We start from the raw sequence: 24274 nt of genomic DNA, 5'->3' as shown, positions 1-24274 counted from the left end.
CTGCACACTACAAAATTATTCACAGCTGATATAAAAATGGAGCTTGTGTCTGTGTATCCAGCAGATGGCCGCACGTGCTGGTGATTTATTGGCCACAGGCCTTAAAGTGCCAGGGCTGATTTTCACTGCTAGTCCATTCCTGGACCCAATGCAGCTGTCATATAAGCATAGGATAGGAAAAGAATTCACAAAGAAACTGTTGGCCACACATGTAGAGTATAAACAAAGAGCTTAAAACCTTTAAATTGCATTGTAAATACTTGGCATTAACACTCTGGTAATAGCGGTTCACCTAATAAACAATGGTTAAATCCAATAGTATTGTTAGTTTTAATGTATGCGTAAAGCAAGTAGCTACAAATTACAAGTGCTGCATGTAAATTGTTAGGTTGGTGAGTCTTATAATGAAATAATAAATGCAAACAACTAATAAATAAAACTTCAATAAAAGAAAATATTTCTAGAGGAAATTAACCTCCTTTGGCAGTAATAGCTTCCATTGGTCCACTAGTCTTACACCTTTAACTGTCCCCTGCTTTATGAATGAATCCACCGCATTCCCTGAAACATGTTCACTTGTGTCCAAAATATGCTCCTAGGGTGATGCAAGCTCCAACAACGGCAAGACTCAATATCGTCTTGATGGAGAGCCAGGAGGGGTCAAACGGAGGTCTAACGTTGCTTCCGTACAATTCCACAAAAGTCTCCTGCAAAGACAAAGAAAGAAAATGCATTATTAAATGTGTTTCCATTTCTTTTGTATTTTTTATTTCCAGTTGGGTGTCCAAACTTCTGTAACTGGTAATAATTAAGGGAAAGAAGTTAAACCTTAAAGAATATATATTTCTAAAGTAAAGTCATAAAAGGCATCTAGCATCATTTATGTTCTCCAGAAGTTTATTTCAATTATAGTGAATGTGAAAATTACCAAATTCATTTTACACACACATCACCTTTTTTCATAATGTGACTTTAATTAAATATGCTATAATGCAATTTCAGCCAGGGTTACATTTAATGGTGCCGTTCCAAAACACTGACTGCACTAAATACACTAGTGTGTCATCATAACATCACAAGGGTTTCCCTAGTTTTCAAAGAAATTTCTGGGGGGCCCTTGTGTAAGCAGGGCCCTCCTCACCTGTTGCTTCTGTAAGTCAAATTGTTGTTAGGCTATATATTATTCGTTATGCCATGCTTATCCATTGTACATCACTGTGGAATATGATGGTGCTGTATCAAACAATACATAATAATATTAAAACTATTTTTTCCAGTCAATACTCATTCCCTATTGATACATTCACCCAAACTGGTAGGAATAGAGTAATGTTAATATTGAAATTATTTTTATTGTATAGGCCAGGGGTCTTCATCAACTAGTTGCCACTGAGTAGCTTATGCCACCAACCAACTAGATATACCAATTCACTTCATATGAATTAATATACGAGTAGAAGCAACTTTAACCCCTAAAACACAAGCCATATAGGTGATATCCAGCAGGCGAAGTGGGCTTCCCCATACAAAGTGATCACTTTTCTGTGGCATAGTGGGACTTTTTATAGCATAGTCAATGTTTTTTTTTTTACTCTGGTCAGGGGACTTGGACAACAGTCTACTAAGTCTAAAGTATTTCTGGGGCTAACCAAAGCCACTGCTACAAAGAGATATAACTCAATGTAACCTACCTTGGGATGTTCCCAGGCATTGTAGTAGTAAATATGCGCATTAGTCTTTAGGCCAGCTTTCATGAATGTGCTGCTGACATATAATGCCAATTCACGCGTACTCACATTTTAGTAAATAGACCCTATTGTGTCTAAACCCTAGGATCTTTTTAGCCCAAGCTCACTGAGAAAATACCCTGATATCATGGAAAAGGGGGATACAACATTCTAAGTGGGACATGATGAGGTATGACTCTAGAGTTTTGTTTTAGACTTTTTGTGACAAGCCAATGGAAAGTTCTCTTCACTGACAGCAGCAATACTTTACATGTGATTAAAGTAAAGAGTAAACACTACGATTATAGCTCTGAGGCAAAAAGCAATATAGAAGATCTTGTATATTAATGTGTGCATGTGCTTCCTTATGACATCAGATGGATTGCCCTGGGCAGTATCTTCATGTAGTCAGAATTCTGACAAAGGCTGCAGAGAAACACAGCACAAACTAAAGACTATCCTTCAGAATGAGTACAGCTGGCACATTAAAAAGGAACACACACAATATGCGAAGTGCCACTTTAACCCTATCAATAGACAGCACCAGACAGCCATATGGCCCTGAGAGACTTATGAGTAGCCATAGGCACACCAGTAGCTAAAACCAGCAGCATACACACAAAACACAGCAATCTGCTCCTGTCCCCACTCAGAAATAATAATAACTAATAAAGATGTATTGCTGAACCTGCTAATGGCTGGTAATGGTGAAATTAGAGGCTGAGTACATTGGTATAAATGGATTGATGTTTTTTTTTACATTCAAATGTTTTGTGCATGGTGTCCCATAATCATAATTAGATTCAGCCCTGATATGGTTTTTTTCTAGGATACCATGCTACAGCCACAAAATAGTAACAGCTGAAACTCACTTTCACTTGCATTGTCACTTTGCATTTACTTTTACTTTCTCAGACATCCTGGTTAGGTCAACTTCCGAGTCTTGTTTGAACAGACTGCTACTATTTATCTTAAAAGCAGCTTTAAATAAACACATACCTATTCCATAAACTCACTGGTATGAAACAATTCAATGATTATTTTTTTTCCTTGTATGAACTGAAATGAAACATTTAGTTTAAAGGCAAACTCACTCTCTTTTCGAAGGAAGGAAATTATGTTAGCTTTGCTATACCCCATTTCCCTCGATGCATGTCCAGCTCTCTGTGCATGCACTTAAGGGGAAGAGACATATTTACCTCTGCTCAATCTATCCGCATCTGCCATCCTCACTATAGAGTGCCGGGATATGGCGTCAATGGTGTGCAACGGCTTTCAATACAGTCTGCCCAGCTGGCACAGCCTTCATACAGTCCTCTATAGTGTAAATGGCCAGGTTGGAGAGATGTCCAAGTAACTGCTCTATTGAGCAGCAGCACACTAGGGCAATGATTTGTATGACCTTTGGTTTTGCAACGGCGGGACTGCCGTTCCCATGGACCTGCTACACTAGAATGCATCACTGTTTAGGGGTGCATGTTCATTCACATGCTCTCAATGATTTTCTCACTTCAGTACTGAAGTGGAAGAGCTTGACCCCATCGAAAACCTTTGAGCAGAGAATGCGAGCCAGGCCTTCTCGTCCAACATCAGTGCCAGAACTTACAAATGCTCTACTGGATGAATGGGTGAAAATTCCCACAGAAACATCCCATCTTGTGGAAATCCTTCCCAGACGAGTGGAAGCTGTTATAGCTGCTAAGGGGGGGGACCAACTGCATATCAATGTCAATGTTTTTAGAATGCATTGTCATAAAAGTCCCCATTGGTGTAATGGTTAGGTGTCCCAATACTTTTGTCCATAGAGCGTATATAAATATATATACATGTGTGTGTGTGTGTGTGTACACAGTATGTGTATATATAAATGACAAATATATAAATATATTATTATACACTGTATAAAAGATAAAAAAAAGTTCCTAAACGTTTCCCCTAAAGTATGCAGTTTTTACTGCTGTTCAAATCTGCGAAGTAAATGTGTTCATGGATGATTTAATCTGTGAAACGTTTAGAGCATATGGATATATAGAGAATGGTATATTGATCTGTGCTAGCCAAGATGAAAACCGAGACATGAAGTAACACAGAGATTCCAGAACACCAAGTCTGAGCTAATATATGCTTGAGAATGGCCAGGATTGCATAAGGATCCTTACAAAAATGTGACTTTCACCCCAGCATAAACACTGACCGTGGCATTTAGCCTGCTTTGGTTTGCATAATCACTTGTGATTGGCCTTGGCACGTCTGTCATATCTGGATTATGTTAAAAGACTATATATTTAAAACTTGCTAATTAACCTTTTCACCATAAATTTGATACAATATATTTTTTATCATATGAGGTTTTGATACAGGCTTCAATGTTGAGGATTTTTATTTTATTGTATGAAAACAAAGCTGTGCCATTACCTGTGGAATACCCGGACAGTACGGATAAAGCAATACTTAGATGTCTCTTAAGCATAGGTTCTTCAAACTTGGGGTTGAGTGCTCATGAGTTGATGAGTGGGCTCTCACACTGTCCTCACTATCCTGAGCCCTGTATTGTACAATTGCATTTACAGGTTCACTCTAGCATACCTTTCAACAGTCCAAGTTTTTGTAGGATGGTCCCAATTTACACAGCCCAAGTTATACAGTGCCACTATGAACACTATGTTAAACAAATAGCAGATTTGTCATTTTATTCCTTCTCCTAACAAATAAGATACAGCATGAAACATTTTCATTTGCTGTGTTTTTGTGTCATATTACAATTATTTCTGAGCAAAAGGATTACTAGGAATTATGTTTCCAATGTTGGATTTAGCTAAATTCAGCAGAAAAGATGGAACAGCATCTTTAAAGGCTTCTGACCTTTAGCATGCTTGAGTACCTGCATATTTGGCAGCTGTCAACCTATATTAAGTCTAGTAGCTTCTGGCAAATCATAAAACAAACTCCCATATTTCAGACACCGATAGGTATATAGTTAACACGTTCAGTGCCAGTGGAATTGGCACCCCATTGCCTAGTACACCCCTAAGCCTCAATCACAGCAAGTGTATGCATATGTTGTTCCAAGTAGTGTGCAAGCATTGTCTTTCCTGGGCAGTCACAACAGTGCATGTGTATGAATACATGAGCATGTTCGCTGTTCTACCAGCTCCAAAGAAATCAAGATAGCTGGTGTCATAAGACCAGATGCTGTAATGCTTTATCTTTTCTGAGTTTACACATGCATATCAGAGACAGGTTGAATGGAGAGGCAGCCTCCTAGGCAAAATGCTTGCAAGGGTATATTAATGACTAAATGGTTAACCACCTTACTGAATAAAATACTGTACAAGGAGGTACACAACAATGCAATGGAATTTTGACCTTAAGCATAAATTTTCCAGTTTTTGGTATGGCGTCTGTTCTCTTACATATTAGGAGAACATTTTATGCTTGCATGTTACAAAGCTGCCATTAAAATTGATATTACCTTGAAATTGATTAGATGAGGGAGAAGACAAACTCGTTCTATTTACTAATCTGGTTAGTATAGTGAGTCAAAGGCAACACTGCTGCAAGTAAGTACAGCAAAGCTTAATAGACAATTAACTTTTGATGATGTCACATCCAGAGACCCAGTACATAGAACCAGAGAGACTGGGAAGGATCCACAGGGCATACTACGCATGATGAGGGTAAGCATGTGTGAAGACCGTGTGCTGATTGAGCGTGAATGTTGAGGGTGTGGGTGCATTGAGAACATATACCTGCAGGGGGGAAAGGAAGGGAGGTCCCACTTTGACATCCTGGGAAAATGGAAAGTATGATAAAATACAAAGAATGCCAAAATTAATGAAACCATCTACAAAGCCTACCAGCTACAGGAACTCAGTTGGGACATTTCAGAACCTGTGCTAAAAAGCAATGACTGATTTGGTAACCATGAGTTTATTTACCTTTTTGCCATTGGGGTTAACATTCAATGTGTTGAAATTCAAAGTTGACAAAGCTGTGGTTAGTACTATGTAGAGTTAGTGAGGAGAATGGTCCTCATTGATGGTTAGAAAAGGGGAAATGTGTCTTCCTGAGCATCTGAAAGTTGTGTGTGGGTGGTAGAGTGGGCTGGGGTGAGGAAGTAAGGACTTCCTTTCTATACCTGGGTAATACAGCTGGGGAGGAAGAATCATTACTTCCTCCACGGTCACTGGACAGGATATCCCCATGCAAAAAGAATGTGCTGACTGCAAAGCTGTGAGGATTCCACCTGCTCAATGGGAATTCCCTGATTAAACTGGTCTGTATTATATAGATGGACACTCAGACATATTGCTGGATTACATATTATACAGACTATATGCTGGTCAAACTACTTCACCAAAAAGCACACACTAAATATACAAACTAAACTCAAACTTTATACTCATACTTAATACTTAATCTACCAGATTATCCATGAGGAATAACTGAAAAGGCTAAACATATTTTGTTTGTTAGTCTAAATTTGAAGTTAACACTCTATTCTATCACGTTATATTCGTCTCATCAATATTGTACAAGAAAACACAAATCCAATAGAGAGAAATATATTTTATTATTCATTTTTCGCTTTAATGACTGCATGTTTCTCAAAGCATTTATTCAACATGTGATGGTCTGCATGTGTACTCAAAGAACTATTGGTATTTTTCATAAGTATGTTTTCTTGAAGCAACAATAAATCCTCATTACCAGGACCGCCATCAGGAATTTTGGGGCACAGTATCAATGTATGTAACTGGGCCCCCATCAGCGTCACAACAACTCGCCATGATCTCTGAGAATGCTGCTCTTTCTCAGTCTCTTATTTCCATATTTCTGTCCCCCGGTGTCCCTGCCCCCCCCCTTGTATCCATACTCCCTGTGTCTGGCTCGGGTCTCTATCTACTTTTAATCCACAATTCTCCACAAACACGACTGACTCACTTCCAGAGGCAGAATCTTTGTTGAGTCCCATAACACAATGTTACATGACCCCATTGTGATAGTGTGGCTGCTCGCAGTTTGCAGACAGCTATGAGGATAGGCTCCAGATAAGTGTGTGTGTATTTGTTAAGGGAAAAGGCAGCGGTACTTGGCCTGAAGTTGCCAGACATCTGGAGACATAAGGATTTAAGTCCTAAGGAGAATCTGCCCCTACTAAAGGAAGAATAGACAGACTAAGACAAACCTACACATTAGCTAAAGAGGGCCCTGCTCAATAGATTACAGTTTAGAGATGTTGGCATATATCCTATTTTGTCACCGGGGAAAAAGTCACAGATTCAGAATAAAGTACGCAGTGTAAAATGAAGCACACCCTTCCTACAATCTCTAAGCGGAACCCTATGCAAATGCTATACACAGCACTCATGCAAATAGTAAAGTATTAGATTGATTTTTTTCATGGTTTATCCACTTCGGTCTTTTAGAGGTCACATAAAACGGTGCTTTATTTAACAAAAAAAATGCAGAGTAGCATGATAGCCTTGCCAAAGACAAGCAATTCAAAAGGAGTAGACAATAAAAGGCAGGGCGATATTCACGGATATTCTTGGATCAAAGGAAATTCCACCCGTTCTGTCCTTCATTAAGCTTCCTATGCTTTGAATAGAAAGATATTCTGTCTTGGCAAAATTGCATTATCTGTTACATATTCTTAATGAAAAAAAACAAACATTCATATTCATGCAGATGTGATAAACAGCATCTGAAAAAAGAGGTCACTACAAATATACTGCATTAATCCGAATTTAATCCTTCTTTGTATAAAACCAGGATGATCAAACATATTTAGGATTAGGTGAAAAAAAGAATTCTAAAAGCTAAGAAAACAAATATACTGTATTGGCTCGAATATAGGCCGCACTCCCCCCCCCCCCACTTTAAGTCTTTATTTTCGGGGTCTAGTGCCCGACGCCCGGGACATGCAGTTCCGGGCGCCGGGCAGGCAGCAGGGTTAGGATACAGATCCCCCGCAGCGGTGCAGGGGACCTGCATCCTACTCTCCGATACGCTCAGACAGCCTCTCCTGCCAGCACTTTCAATGGGGGGGGGAGTGCCGGCACGGGAGGTTGTCTAAGCGCATCGCACAGACGTTCACCGGCAGCGGCGATGCGAGCGTAAACAGCCCCCGCTGCCAGCACATCTGCACGATGTGCTTTAACAATCTCCCTTCCTGGGAATTCCCACGGGGGCAGTCCCGGCAAGGGAGATTGTTAAAGCACATCGTGCAGACGTGCCAGCAGCGAGAGGTTGTTAACGCTTGCATCGCCGCAGCCGGTGCACGATGTACGCTAACAATCTTCCTTGCCGGCACTTCCCATGGCAGAAGGGCCAGCACGGGAAGTTGAATGCACGTACTGCGTAGCTGTCCCCCGCCGGCCCTGCAAGACCCAGGGGAGTCTGCACCAGTAAGTCTAGGGGGAGGGGGGACCTCTTGGCGGCAGAGTGGCAGCATATCTCAGGGGGGGCAGAGTGGCAGCATGTCTGGGGAGGGCAGAGTGGCAGCATATCTGTTCCACTAAATATGTTTTTTTTTTACTAAGAAATTTTTTTCTTTAAAAAAGCACCTAACTTTTAGGGTGCTGCCTATATCCGAGCCAATACGGTATATATATATATATATATATATATATATATATATATATACACACACACACCGTATTTGCTCGATTATAAGACGACCCTGATTATAAGACGACCCCCCAAATCTGAATATTAATTTAGGAAAAAAAGAAAAAGCCTGAATATAAGATGAAAAAAGGAAAAAAGTTTTACCAGTAAATGTTAATTCATCTAAACTATTTTTTTTTAATAAAAGCTATGATTGAGAAATATTTTGGTTTTATTTCCTTCTATTTTCCAACCTGCCCCCCAGTTATGCACATGTGCCCCAGAAATGCCTTATACCCCCTATATGCCACTGTGCCCCATGATATGCCTTTTAACCCTCTAAATGCCACTGTGCCCCATGATATGCCTTTTGACCCCCTATATGCCACTCTGGCATTTAGAGGGTTCAAAGGCATATTATGGGGCAGAGTGGCACATAGGGAGGTTTAAGGCATTTCAGGAGGCAGAGTGGCGTATAGAGGGTTAAAAGGCATTTCTGGAGGCAGAGTGGCATTAAGGGGGTTAAAAGGCATTTCACAGAGCACTCTGCCTCCAGAAATGCCTTATGCATTTAACACTCCCCCGCCCCACCCCAAACTTACCGGTGCTTCTGACTTCCCTGTCATGTAGCCGGGGCAGCGTGTAGATCCCACGCACTTACGCTGCAGCCGGAAGGAGGCGTGGCTAGCAGCGGGGGTTGTCTGCGTCCATCCCACCGGTGCGGGGAACTCTGATCTCTGACAGCCGGGGAAGGTCTGCGCGATGGACGCAGACAACCCCCGCTGTTAGCCACGCCTCCTTCCGGCTGCAGCGGAAGTTGTCTACGTGAATTGCGTAGTCATCTACACGTTGCCCCAGCTACACACCGGGGACTCAGAAGTACCGGTAAGTGGGGGGGGGGGGGGGAGGCAGGAGGATTCAGGTCCCCTGCGGGGGACCTGGATCTTAGTCGTCTCATAGTCAGACCTATTTGAGGTCTGATTATAAGACGACCCCGATTATAAGAAAAAAACCTCGTCTTATAATCGAGCAAATACGGTATATATTAAAACACAAAAAGGCTTGATCTAACAAAAACACCCATATCAATGTACAAAGATAAAGTGCTAAACAATCTTTGTCTTGCTACAAGACATTCTTACACTGGTTACCTCAAAGGCTGGCATTTATTTCTCAGAAGAACCTGCTTAAAGTGGTCATGTAACCAGCAGAAGTGAGTTTCTGTTTGGTCAGGTCAGCTGAGAAGCACAAGGTTTAAGTCATGCTTTCTCCTGACTATTTTCTCCTATTATGCACACAGTTCTTGACATGTGACAGACCAATTTCTTGCTTAAGTTAGAAACCTTGAAAAGAAATCATAACAATGATCTGCCTTTTCAGCCTCTAACTTCTATGTTACGGTGGTCAAGAGGTGTCCAAACCTCTTCGACTCTCCAGTCATTACATTATTTTCTTTTACCTTAATGTAAACTGTCCTACATGGTCTTTGGACAAATTCAGTAAAAATTTAAAAAATCTATACTCTTCTTACAGTGTGAGACACTCCCCATTGAGAGTCAGAATACATCTACTCAGATAACAGACTCAGGATACGGGTTCACTTCCTAAAAACGTACTCTTAATTCATGTTTTTTTCTGTCTGAGAACATGAGGTCAGACATTCAGAACGCTGAATACTCTCGGTTAACCACTGGCAACCCTGCATGTTTTTGTTTAGACACTAAAATGAAATGAACATTAATCAACATTACATGTGCTTCTGAATAAACCATTAGAAACAAGCATGCAACCTATAGATTTAAAAGGTATTCTGGGGTATTATTTAAAAATAAATGCTAAACTAAACAATTTATTTAGATGTAATGCTTACAGCTAGAACAAAGTCATATAAACCCTAATTGTCTCAGTGTTTCTTAGCGCCAATGACCTTAGCATGTATCTATACTTCAATAGGTAGATGGGTTTGAGAGATGAGTATATTCTCTATACCAGACTAAATTAATGTCCGGCTAGACGCTGACCCATCCACACCCCACACCAAAAAAGGAAGTTGTTCAAGTACCACAGAAAGGAGAAACTCTGGGTGAAGCAAAGTGTTATTTTTTTCCCTTTTGAAGATTTATAGGGGAATCACGCTGCCTACCTTTGCTTTCACACAATCAATCCCATTCTAAAACACAGCCCTGGAATGTTTCATATCTACGGTGAATAAAATAGTATATTTTATTTGCAGTAATATAATGTGGCACCCTGCCACTAGGGGGGATGGATCTGGGGGGTGAATGTGTGCTCCAAATACCTGTGTGTGCATACTTGGCCTACCAGAATGTAGAGTTGTGTTTCTGAGTAAAAAATTCTAGTGTCAGATATCAATCATGCATTGATATGAGCAACAAAAAAAAAGAAATGTACTATAGCCTTCTGAACCTACCAAAACTCAGATTTTCTGGGATTACAATTATATGTGACGCTCTTTTATGCCCACTTTACTAGAACAGATCTACTCTGAACATGATGTCAATAATTCATACACCCAACATTTCAGGTGTCCATAACCAGACATCTTTGTTAGGGTGTGTGGCTGGAGGCAGGGAAGGGCAGGACTGAAAGCATGGTCATAAGCGGTGGGTAAGGGCTGTAGGTCAGGTCAGGTCCAGCACTACCTGCCTTCTTACCTGAAGAGACACCTGACGCCTCTCAGCTTCACAAGATGGCCATGTGGGAGCTGTGACAGAGGTCTGTGCTCCTCAACTGCCCCATGACCCAGTGGGGGTTAAATGCAGGACAGTGTTTGAAAATCAGGACCGTCCCTTCGAAAACCGGACGGTTGTGAGGTATGACATCTATAGAATTGTGTTACTTTTAATAGTATTCTTAATTTAAAATTAGTTTTTTTTTTCTTTTCCTGCGCTATGAAGAATCAATTTGGAAAGCATGTTTTTTCTAAAATCTATTTTTTATTTTTTTTTTAAATTGTTTGCTTGCCACAAGCAATTAAAGAAACTGAATTCAACATAAGAGTTCAGTGAGCTCTATATGCCTCACAAAGGTGACCTCAATAAAGCAAAATGCTTAACTTTACAGCATATTATAATACTCAACGGTCTTCTTTATATAACTGCCTCGTCTCTGTCTGTAACTGGATGTCTGTACATTTTCTAAAATGTACTCTCTCCAAACGGAACTTCTTATGTTCCCTCCCTACAACAGTAACCTTCCCTCATCAGTCTATCTCAATGTCTCATTCTCGTGCCCTCATGCTCCCTGCCTTGGTGTCACCCTTGACCTCTCATTCACCCCCCCCCCCCCCGATGACCAGTCTGTCTCAAATTACTGTCTCCATCTAAAAAACATTGCCCACATTCTCATTATCTCCCACCTTGTCTTAGCTGGTCTCCCCCAAACCCGTGTAGAGCTTCTACAATCCACCATAAATGCTCCTTCTTCTCCTATCACTTTACTAACATCTCTCCTCTCTGTCAGTCTCTTCACTGGTTGCCTATGCGCTTCAGGATTCATTTCAAAATCCTGACACTTTATTTTTAAAGCTCTTCATAGTGGTTCTCATACTTACAGTATGTCCCCTCGCTCATCTCTAAACACACACCTAACTGGCCTCCCCATTCATCCAATGATCTCTGTTTGTTCTCTCCTCTGATTTCTAACACCTTAACACCCTTCCTTCCTTATCTTACCTTTCCCATAAGTTTGCCATTATGAAAGCTTTAGCACTGTATAATTGTACTTCATTATATGTTTATGTTGAATAAACTCAAGTGAAGTTCTCTCTGCTTAGCTAAAGCCATAGTAACCGCAGGCCGAAAAAAATGTAAATTTAAAGCTGATACAGGATCCAAAGAAAAGCACTAATGATCAAATGGATTAAGATAAACCCACATTTCAATTTAGTCTTCTCTCATCTCCAAAGGCTCAGCATGATTAATAGTATCCAAAGGTCGTGCTTAATATATCCATTTACAGAACCACAAGCAACATGTAGGTCACCAAACTCCTTTTTATCAAATATGCTGGGGTTTCATAAATAAATGATCATAATGAAAATGTATCTCTAAATTTTATATCCAAAATATTGTGGTAGCTTCAACTGAATCTTCTTTTTTAATTAAAGGTACATGCCAGCCATCATTGATTTTAATCCATCGTGAGCAAAAGAGGGTGGTATGCTGCAGCGTTTAACCCATGGCCATATTTATCTTTTTGTTCTTCATCCAGGCAAGAAGCATATTACTTACAATATACTTTAATATGCATTCATTGTTTGTGGGTCAATGAATGGTCCCTTCAAAGCTTTGTCACAGAAACAGAAGTAGATATTATAAAATGATGCAAAGAAGCTGCCTATTGGTTGTGCTAAATACTTCTCATACCACAAAGTAGTTTCTAAGGAATATGTTGGCCCAGTGTACTAGCAATTTTAGAAGGCCACATCAGCAATTGCCACACTAACCCACTCAGAAGGAGCGATATCTAACACAAGAAATGGCACATCAGTGCTTCTGATGGCACAGCTCTCTCTGCATCCACTTCCCATGTGTTACACATATGTACACATTGGGGATGATTAGGGTTAGGATCTAAAATGTTTATCGTTTACGGGGCATCAGGTACACGGATTTACCTGCTACTTCAACTAAACCACCAGGCATAACTGGAAAGCCAAAGTTTTTGACATAACTGACATCTGTCCAAAATGTGCTGGCACAGTCCTGACAACCAGGCTTTTGTTCCGTTGGTTCTGAATATCAGCAGCTTCACAATGCTGAAATAGCTCACTGCAAGTGGGGAAAGTAGTGTTTTATTTGCTGAACATGCTATAACATCACAAAGTGTAGTGATGGCAGACTAGGGCATGGTGTTAGGCACTGTTGTATGTTCTAGAAAACAGAACTTCAGTGTTGCCAAGTATGCCTTACCGTAGTGATAGTAGTAATATCTAGTAAAATGTGTTAAATTTAATGTACATTTTTTGTTCCCCATCATAGTTTTTCGTTGTCTACAGGAGATCGGTTTTAACCATGGCTGAAATCAAATGTTAAGTAACATGGAAGAGAACTTCCTGGTACTTCCGATCTAACTGGAATGTTCTGAACAAGAAGCTCTATTGTTATGCTTCCTTTGCATCTCTGTTCTCTATGTAACTATTGTTGTACACATTAATACAATGCACTTGATCTAATGAATTGATAGTACATAAGCAATACAAGTAATATTCAGAAAAGTAATGATTTCTGTTTAGGTTTTAGCAACCTGATCAAGTTATTTATACTAGATTACCAATCTCATGACACAGCTACTAAAAACTGCTTGCATGATAAAAGATGAGATCAGTGATATGATGAGATCAGTGATCTCCCATTCAACCATCCCTTAGAGCAGTTGGCTCTTTTGTTACACATTGCAACCCACAACATTAAGACATGTTTATATATATATAGACCTAACCTCTGGGGGAAAAAGGCCTGCCTAACTAGTTCATATAATTTAAACATTCAAACTAGACCTAGGAATAGAAGGCAAGAACACTATACCAAAAATGAGAAAAATCTCAGAAACAGCAGCCTGAAGATATTTCAGCAAAACATGCATTTCACAGTCTCTCAACCCACTTGTCATGCAGAACCTGTGTTGGGCTAACGCAGGGGATAAAATTTACTTTTACGGAAAACCAGTGAACCTCTCCAAGAACCTCTCTGAGAACCTCTTCTGGAACTTTTTTGGATTTGGAACATCACTGAAAACCCTCAAATTCAACAAGGACATTGAGGTTCTCACAGATGACCTATATGGGTTTTGTATAATTAGGTTTTTCTGTGTTTCTCCTTGTTTTGTTTTTACAAAAACTGTATTATATACTGTGTGTCTAAATTGTTATCACCTTTGTTCATATTTTTGTACATAGGCACATAACATTCATCAGATTAAACTATATAATAATCCAGTTTCCATCTCTGTGCCCTAACCGAACTCTACTTTTCGAGAAAGCCAGAATAAACCACGTTACTTAATTGTTTTACTTAAATTGGGTTTTATACATTTTTGAAAGGTTCAGTGTGGTACTGGGCATTACCAAAGCATCCATACACTGTAGTCAGATTAAAACATAACTTGGTGGTGGCAGGGTATTACCAGTCTGGTGTGGGTTTTTGTGGTGTGTTTAAGGGTGAAGTAAGTGACCAGAGGGCTGATGTCGTTAACCCTTGCACACCCACACCCTATGTGTCCGGTTGTTATCCAATAACTAGCTGTGACAACACTCTTTATTTAAAGCTCAACTGTTCTATAGTTTTAAACATAATTCTTTGACTTGCAACATGATTCTTAACATGGTAGAGGCTTTTGTTTGTTGTAAAAGGCAACTGTGAACCATGTTTATGTTTTTTAAGAATCCAAATCAGGCATTGTCAATGTACATTCTACTCTTCATTGTAGATTCGATGCTCTATGCCATAGAATATTCAGGTGTCAGTTATCCTCTATGCCATAAACACTAAGTGAAGTAATGACATTGAAGTTGACCCAGATGAAGGTGAAAGTACTTTTAGGAAATTGCACAGTCAAGAAATTAGACACTAGTTTAGCATTCAGAGACCGCAGTTAGGATTAATGCTTTTAATGGCTTTTGTTCTCAAGCACTTTGGGATCATCAATATATTTTGTAAGCGGAAATGGTTAGCCTTAAAGAGCATCTATAAGCTTCACAAGAGCTGATTATGATTTATAGAAGGGCATCTTAGCGAGTCTTCAATACATTTTGTTTTTAAGGATATACTGTGTATAAAACAAGTTCATTCAAACTAGTGGACAGATAGCCAAAGTCTTGTCACATTACACCTGCCTTAATAGCAAACTTTATTTTATATACATTTTGCAGGAATTAACAATTTACTGGCATTTGATGTAACAGTCTTATTTAGTCATATCAAATCCACGAATAAGACGCGGCCTAATAAACAAATATTCAAGGGACTTTCCAATCAGTTCATTTATTGCCTTCTTTCTAGTTTCAAAATGACATGATTAAAATAAAAAGCTGATTTATCAGAAAAAAACTGCCTAAACAAATTTACGAAAATGTGCAAGGACTTGCTATAGGGGAATTCCAGTTCATCACGGTTAATGTGTACAGGAGAACTGTAGCGGTACACTCATTGGTTCCTATCAGACAAAAAAACACCTGCAGCTCTCATTAGATAAAGGCAGGTATACCCTGGAAAATGAATCACACACAAAAAAAAACTTTTACCCGCCTTTACTCTGCCATCATTATAAAGTTACAGCTGGCCCAATGTCTGAAGGCTAAACATAAAGTGATGGTTTAGCTGCGCAATAAAATATTAATATATACAAAGTTGTGCTGCCTTATAAGCCCCCAGTGATCTAAAAGGCCCCTTACACATTGATTGAAAGACAGAGACATGGAACAGATGTATTCTTCTTATAAAGTAAGATTTGGGGCCATAGAGTTCCTCAGTGTAGGCATAATTATTCTTTTTATTACCTGTACTTTATTTTTTATTTTTTTTATTAAGTAATAAAACATGAATACAAAACAATAATACAAATAATAAAGATTCTTTAACCCCTTCGGGACAAAGGCTGATTTTACTTTTTGTACCCTTCGTGACAATGGCCGTTTTAACATTTCTGCGCTGCTCGTGTTTAGCTGTAATTTTCTTCTTTCCCGTTTACTGAACCCACACACATTAGATATTGTTTTTTTCAGGACAAGAAGGGCTTTCTTTAGATGACATTGTTTTGATTGTATCATATTATTACTATTACTATTAAAAAGAAGTATAAAATATGGTGAAAAATTTAGAAAAAAATGACTGTTTCTAACTTTTAGTTGAAAAATCTTTTACTCATCTATAAAAGGTAATGAAAAAACCTGCTAAATAGATTCTACTATTTGTCCTGAGTTTAGAAATACCCAATGTTTTTATGTTTTTTTGCTTTTTTCTACACATTATGGGGCAAAAAGTACAGGTAGCGTTTTGCTATTTCAAAGCCATTTTTTCCAAATCTGGTAATTCTTCCCCCCATGTGCCATTTCAGGTATCTTTGAAGCCGGCCAATGCAATTTACCCCATCAAGTCATATATATTTGAAAACTAGACAGCCCAGGGTATTCCAAATGCTAGTATAAGTTTAACCCTTTCCAAGCACTAATTCTACCATCAGCCTTTGTCAAACTTTATGGTAGTCATTTTTTTTGCATTTGTTTTTTCACACACATTTTACTTTAGGTATGAATAAACAGGTTCTGGTATATGTCACTATCATAAAACACCCCAATATGTGTTTAGCAACATATCCTGAGTGCAGTGATACCCCACATGAATGATTTTGCCTGGCTGTTTTGGGGCAAAAGGGCCACATTTGGGGCATGCGCATTTTCAATGTTGAACTTTGGCATTTGGGGATCCACTGCCCATGCCCTATTTGGTACATCTTTGAGCCGGGCCATTTCAGTGTGGCCAATAAAGCCATATATTTTTGAAAACTAGACACCCCAGGGTATTTCAAATGCTAGTATTTTAACTCTTTCCATGCACCATATCTACCACCAGTCTTTGTCAAACTTTGTGGTAGTCATTTTTTTGCGTTTGTTTTTTCACACACATTTTACTTCAGGTATGAATTAGAAAAGTTCTCGTATATGTCACTATCACAAAACACCCCAATATGTGTTCAGCAACATCTCATGAGTGCAGTGATACCCCACATGAATGATTTTGCCTGGCTGTTTTGGGGCAAAAGGGCCACATTTGGGGCATGCGCATTTTCAATGTTGAACTTTGGCATTTGGGGATCCACTGCCCATGCCCTATTTGGTACATCTTTGAGCCGGGCCATTTCACTGTGCCCAACAAAACCATATATTTTTGAAAACTAGACACCCCAGGGTATTTTAAATGCTGGTATTTTAACTCTTTGCATGCACACATTTTACCACCAGCATTTTTTCAAAGTTTGCAGTAGTATTTTTGTGTGTGTAATTTTTCCCACACACACCTACTTTATGTATGAATTTACAGCTCCGGGTATATGCCGCTGTCACACGACACCCCAATATGTGTTCAGCAACATCTCCTGAGTACAGTGATACCCCACATGCATGGGTTTGTCATTTTTGGGGGGAACTAAAAGGCCACATTTGGTACGTGTGCATTTTTCTAATTGGAAATTAGATGTGTGGCCATCCTTCCCCCTCGTGTTAATTGGGACATTGTTGAATCCGGCCAATTCAATTTACCCCATCAAATCATACATTTTTTAGTACATACAGTAGACACCCCATGGGCATTTAATATGCCAGTATTTTAACTCTTTCCATGCGAGAATTGTTTTAAGCTAATGTACTAATTTTAGGACTTGCTCACAAAAATATATTTTTTATATATATATTTTAATTTTTTTTTTCCTTTTTTAAAACATTTTTAACATTTTTTTTCCACTTGAAGGTTCCCCTGATAGTGACATCAGAGGGAAATTATTTTTACATTTTACAGTTTTTTTACTATTTTTTTTCTAATTATTAATTTTATTTTAAATTTATTTTTTCTAATCACACTGATTAGAAAGCTGGGCTCCTTTGACTTGCATGGTTGAATGCAGTACCTGTAATCAACCTGCAAGTGGAGCCAGAGTTCTCTAGAGGGTCAGGAGACCGTCTAGCGAACCTTTTCATCTTTATTATTTTTTTTCCCGGGCCGCCGCCATCTTGCTGATGGCGAAGATCACCGGCAGAGGTAAGTGTTTGGTGTCGCTGGATGCCTCCTGATCGAGGCATTCCAGCGACACCATTTAAGTTTAGGAGGTGATCGTTGATCGCCTCCTAAACGCTTTTAAAACGGGGGTCCGCCACCATACATTGTATGGCGGATGTTGACGCCCCGGGGAGGGGCCCCTGATTCCGATCATGGCGTTGCTGAATGCCTCGAGGTCGAGGCATTACAGCAACGCCGTTTGGGTAAAAAAAATAAATCGATCACGGATCGATTTTTTTTACCCGTTTTAACAAATGACGGTCCTGGCACGTCATTTGTCGTTAACGACATGTTTTTCCGTGACGTGCCCGGACCGGCAATTGTCATCAAGGGGTTAAATAACATAAAGATATATCTATATTCTATCTATAATATAGTTAAGCATCTTAACATTTAACAATACAAAATTTAGCTAGGTCGAGATACTTCACATATCTCATGACCTAGCATAACATAACAAAAATATGACAATCATACCTCACCCACACATACTAAAGAGCTCGAATCTTAATTCGTTTATTATAGGTTTGAATATTAACTTATGAAAAAAAGAAAAAGCCTGAATATAAGACGACCCTATAGGAAAAAAGTTTTACCAGTAAATGTTACTTCATGTAAACTATGTGAACAATTGTTTGTTAATAAAAGCTATAATTGAGAAAAATATTTTGTTTTTCTTTTCTTTTTTTTTTTCAACCTGCCCCCCCAGTTACGCACATTTGCCCCCAGGCTTGCCACTCTGCCCCAGAAATGCCTTATACCCCATATATGCCACTGTGCCCCATGATATGCATTTTAAGCCTCTAAATGCCACTGTGCCCCATGATACGCCCTTTAACCCTCTAAATGCCACTGTGCCCCATGATATGCCTTTTGACCCCCTATGTGCCACTCTGCCTCCAGAATTGCCTTATACCCCTATATGCCACTCTGGCATTTAGGGGGTTAAAAGGCATATTATGGGGCAGAGTGGCATATAGGGAGGTATAAGGCATTTTAGGAGACAGAGTGGCGTATAGAGGGTTAAAAGGCATTTCTGGAGGCAGAGAGCCATTAAAGGGGTTAAAAGGCATTTCACAGAGCACTCTGCCTCCAGAAATGCCTAATGCCCCCCATTTAACACTCCCCCTCCCTCCCTCCTCCAAACTTACCGGTGCTTCTGAGTCCCCGGTGCTTAGTCCGGCCAGCGTGTAGAGCCCTATGCGATTCGCGTACACAACTTATGCTCAATCGCGTAGAGCTCTACACGCAGCCTGGACTAAGTTGGGGGAGCATAACACAGGAGGATCCAGGTCCCCTGCATCACTGCGGGGGATCTGGATCTTAGTCTCATAATCAGACCTATTTGAGGTCTGATTATAAGACGACCCTGATTATAAGACGAGGGGTATTTTTCAGAGCATTTGCTTGTCTTATCATCGAGCAAATACGGTATATTTTTTCATGTGACAACACTGAAGAAATGACACTCTGCTACAATGTAAAGTAGTGAGTGTACAGCCTGTATAACAGTGTAAATTTGCTGTACCCTCAAAATAACTCAACACACAGCCATTCATGTCTAAACCTTGGCAACAAAAGTGAGTACACCCCTAAGTGGAAATGTCCAAATTGGGCCCAAAGTGCCAATATTTTGTGTGGCCACCATTATTTTCCAGCACTGCCTTAACCCTCTTGGTCATGGAGTTCACCAGAGCTTCACAATTTGCCATTGGAGTCCTCTTCCACTCCTTAAGTGGAAAAAATCACGGAGCTGGTGGATGTAAGGCTAGGTTTCCACTTGGGTTTTTGTCCTGTGTTTTTTTCTTGATGAAAAACGCCAAGAAAACTGCCACTGCATTTACCTGCGTTTTTGCCTTTCTGTATAAATTGCTTTTTTTGACCTTAGGCAGTTTTTCCAGCCTTTACACGTTAGAATTGTCACCCAACTAAAAGGGATTAGCATAACTGGCAAGTATCTGCCCCCTCCTGATGTCATTTACTTGGTAGAGTTTGTCTCTTTCCTGTGGTTTGTAAGGCATGCTTTATTCCGAATGTCTGCTCCTCTAGGAAGATTGGCCCCAAATGATGGTGCAAATTGTTTGCTGTTGCTAATGGCACGCAGGATCCAGTTGGGTATGTTTGTTTGTAAAGGCATGTTTGTTCCAAATGGTGTAAAATTCAATATGAACTTTGTTTTGTGTGAAACTGTTTGTTTCCAGTCTATTTCTCGTAGGACACACAGATACTGGGTCCATCCTCTGCATTGTAACTGTGGAAAAAAACGCCATAAAAAACGCCAAGGCAATAAACCCACATGGCTTTTTCATGGCGTTTTTTCTCTCCCATAGACTTCTATTGGAGAAAAACGCCAAGATTTCCTTGCAAAAAACGCCAGTGTCAACATACTGCGATTTTGAAAAACTGCCACAGAGCCCAAAAAGCAGAAAAACGCCAAAGAGGACTGAAAAAACGCCGAACAGAAAAACGCCAAGGATATGGCATTGTGCGATTTTCTATTGAAGAACAGCTAACATCTGGCCGCGGCGTTTTTTCACTAAAAAAACGCCGTGTGGCTGAATTGGCGTTTTTATGGGCGTTTTTAGCAACAAAAAAAAACAAGTGGAAACCTAGCCTTAGAGACCTTGCGCTCCCCCACCTTCCATTTGAGGATACCCCACAGATGCTCAATAGGTTTTAGGTCTGGAGACATGCTTGGCCAGTCCATCACCTTTACCCTCAGCTGTAAACTCACTACTTTACATTGTAGCATGAAAAGATATAATAAAATATTTACCAAAATGTGAGTATATATATATATATATATATATATATATAATATGTTATTTTGTTTATCAGTTTTCACAATAAGCAAATACTTTTGATGTGCTAACCAAGTGTGGAGAAATGCTGGACATTATTATTACTACATTTTTAACAGTATTTGGCTACGGAGTAACTAAAACCCAGTAACCTTAGTTTGCAAAATGAAAAAATTAGTATATTCCGTACACTGAAACACATTCTGGCGCATAAAAGTTACTTTAAATAAATGCTGCTAATTAACAACATTTGACACACCTGCATCTGTTTCTATCAGTCCAAGGACTTCTTAACAATAATTATTGCCCAGTGCTTGCTCTATAGTGACTTTATAACTGCAATGATTGCTGTTAGGATCATTTAAAATTTCCCAGGAAAGGTTGTATTGTAATGCTATATTTAAACACATGACCGATCATGGTAAAACAATGGGGTTAAATAAGAATTGCTTCAATAGATTCAAAAGGTCAAAATGAAACAATCCACTCTAGCTCCCACAATTAACACTGTTAAAGGACAGGGTATATTTTAGGATTTAGTATTGTTCAGTGTTTATTTGCAATATTTGATACGACGACATAGAGGCGGTTTGGTAGACTCTACGTCACTATTAACAAACAGATAAGAGGTTGTCTCAACCAGCCTTTGTCAAACTTTGTGGTACTTTTTTTTTTTACACACATTGTACTTCAGGTGTGCATTTATAGCTCCAAGTGTATGTCACAAACAACATCCTAATATGTGTTCAGCAACATCTTCTGATTAGTGATACCACCCATGCATTGGTTTGCTAAGTTGTTGGGGGGGGTGGGGGGTTATAGATCACATTTGGGACATGCACAATTGGAATTTTGACATGTTAAAAATTCTGCCTCCATGTCCTATTTAGGACATCTTTGAAGCAGGTCAATTCAATTTACCCCAATAAATCATATATTTTTGAAAACTGCTGCAGAACCAATCAAAAGTGGGCTGATGATGATCAGATCACTCCTGGCCAATAGGAGTGATCTGATCATTATGGCAGCCCCTGGATGACCCTGCCCTAGAAAGAGAAAGGGGTCGCCTAGGGTAATTATGAAAAACCCACACATTTTTAATAAAAAATACATAATTATTACCTGATCACTTGTCGGTGTCATTTTACTGATTATTGATCGGTCTCCCTGATCGATGTCAGTGGCCTAAACGTGTCACTTACACATTATCTGATAAGAAAATATTTTTAAAAAGTTTAAAATTGAAATGCGTAAGTTCCAGTTTTGGCTCCACAATATCTGAGAAACATGAATTATCTATACATGTGGGGTATTCCTGTACTTGGGGGGTGTTTCTAAATACAAGTACTGTGTTTAGATAGAATGGGTTTGTTAAAAATGAAAAAAAAAAATTACTGCAATGTTTAGGACAGACTGGCACTAAAATCAAAAGTTTTAAAATGCCCTTAGGAAAATACTTTGGGATGTCATCTTTAAAAAAAAAATTACACCTTTGTTTAGCAGTTTTTCTTTTTCTGGACACTATTGGGGTGCAACTCCCAGCATACCACATACAAAAAAATCTTCTTTAGAAACAGCGATGCGCATCATTCATATTTAACCCTGTAAGTGCCAAAATAAATGAAAATACCAGGCATATGAGGTGTTTCCAAAAACGGGACAAATACCAAAATATACTTTTAGCAAACAATGGGGGCCAATGTTCCAGAAGATAATTTACAATATAATTAAAACAATAGATTCAAATCTGCCGTGTTATTTATACATAAAGCTACCTTGAGTCATATTGTTACTATTTCCTCCAATGATATTGTGTACATTTTAATTACCCCCACGGCTACTTCACAAGCCTCTGATGCTTAAAGGTTTAACGATATCCAATGCTTGACAGCTCCAATTTCAGAAGATTGATGACAGTTGATCTAAAATGCAAGTACTTTTTTTTTACTATTAAGTTACAGCTTAATATACACACAAAAACTTGATAGGTTTTATATTTCAAAACAATGGTATACAGTGTATTGTGCTATCGCATGTCAACCACTGGGATGCAATTATATTTAGAAGTCTGCTAGCAGACATACAGGGATGGGGTTGCCAACTTAAGATTCCCTGCGGAAATCGGGTAATCGCATTAACAGAGCTGCATTAAGATCCATACAAGGGCTGGAGTTCCAATATTGCAAGTAAATGTACAGAGGCTTGCTTAAAAAAAACTGAATTAGACTGAGATCCACTGTACATTACAGTGGAATATGATGGCGGTATATAAATCGATAAATAATATAATAATCCACAGACTTTCAAATTGTTTTACCAACGAACTAACACCTGTGTCCTAGGTAAACTTGTTAGAAATCTTGCAGCAATGATTTGACCCCTTTTGTGATCAATGATGTACCAGATATGTCATGAAAATACGTCCTTAGAGAACAAATGGCACCTGGTACACTACTGGTAAAAAAAAATAATCATGTGTTGCCATGATTGTGGGGTCACCTCTGTAGCTGGTCAACCTACAGCAGATCCCATGCAGCTCTGTAAATTGCTAATTGTAATTTCTGTTACATGTATGTACATCTGTATGACATGCACAGATTTATAATTAAACAACAAAGGCAGTACTTGTAAGCACTGCCTTTGTCTCTGTTTTCTGACAGAACGCAGTAAAAAAAAAAAAAAAATTAGCCCCTGGGTCCACATTTGTACTAGCCGGGCTTGTAATACCACCACCCTGTTGCCCAAGGTGAGACTCTAGAAAAAAGAAAGATGTAATGACAGCTTTCTATAGTAGCCAAAGCAAACATTTTTTGATTCATCACATCAAAGAGACGCCTAAGCTATACTACTGAAGGCTGCGTTTAAGTTTGTATTCTGATGTAAACACATTCCCTTTAACTGTTTGGATTTTAGCCACCTTTGATATGGCAATTAAATAAAGCTACAGGATACTGAAACTTTAACCGAGTGGTACACCAAGCACAGCATACCAGATGTAACACATGTAAAGTAGATCGGTCTCTTTTCCCAAATATTATATTTTACAGATCTATACTTTAGGAAAATCTAGGTAATAGAATTAACAAATTAAAATAAATGTATTAAAAACCAACTTCATATGTATACTTTATGCATAGATATCTTAACAAAATGGCAGGTGGAACTCAACTGACAGGAATAATCATACAGATCAGAAGAGAAGGAAGTTATGTTTAGAACAGGAAATCAATTAACCCCTTCAGGACCGGGATTTTGATACTAACGTGTCGCTAAAGGACCGGAGCCGTTTTTGTGTTTTTGCCATGTCTTTCTTCAACTGTAATTTCTGTCTTATCAATTGGTG

The 24274-nt window shown here is 39.1% G+C and overlaps 1 protein-coding gene across 1 annotated transcript in view; it reads right to left on the bottom strand.

The window, feature by feature from the left end:
• Positions 1-572: 572 nt before the first annotated feature.
• LOC149302522 (apoptosis regulator Bcl-2-like) overlaps positions 573-24274 on the bottom strand; it is a 75834-nt gene continuing 52132 nt past the window's right edge. Inside the window, exon 2 of the mRNA XM_089482345.1 lies at positions 573-707. Within this exon, the coding sequence (XP_089338471.1) occupies positions 573-707 (135 nt within the window). The remainder of the gene's footprint in view (positions 708-24274) is intronic.

The sequence above is a fragment of the Sceloporus occidentalis genome, unplaced genomic scaffold, assembly GCF_023333645.1.
Source record: "Sceloporus occidentalis isolate IW3139 unplaced genomic scaffold, rSceOcc1.0.p SCAF_18, whole genome shotgun sequence".
Taxonomy (NCBI): domain Eukaryota; kingdom Metazoa; phylum Chordata; class Lepidosauria; order Squamata; family Phrynosomatidae; genus Sceloporus; species Sceloporus occidentalis.
Note: the sequence above shows the minus strand (reverse complement) of the source record. Positions and strands in the feature narration are given on the sequence as shown.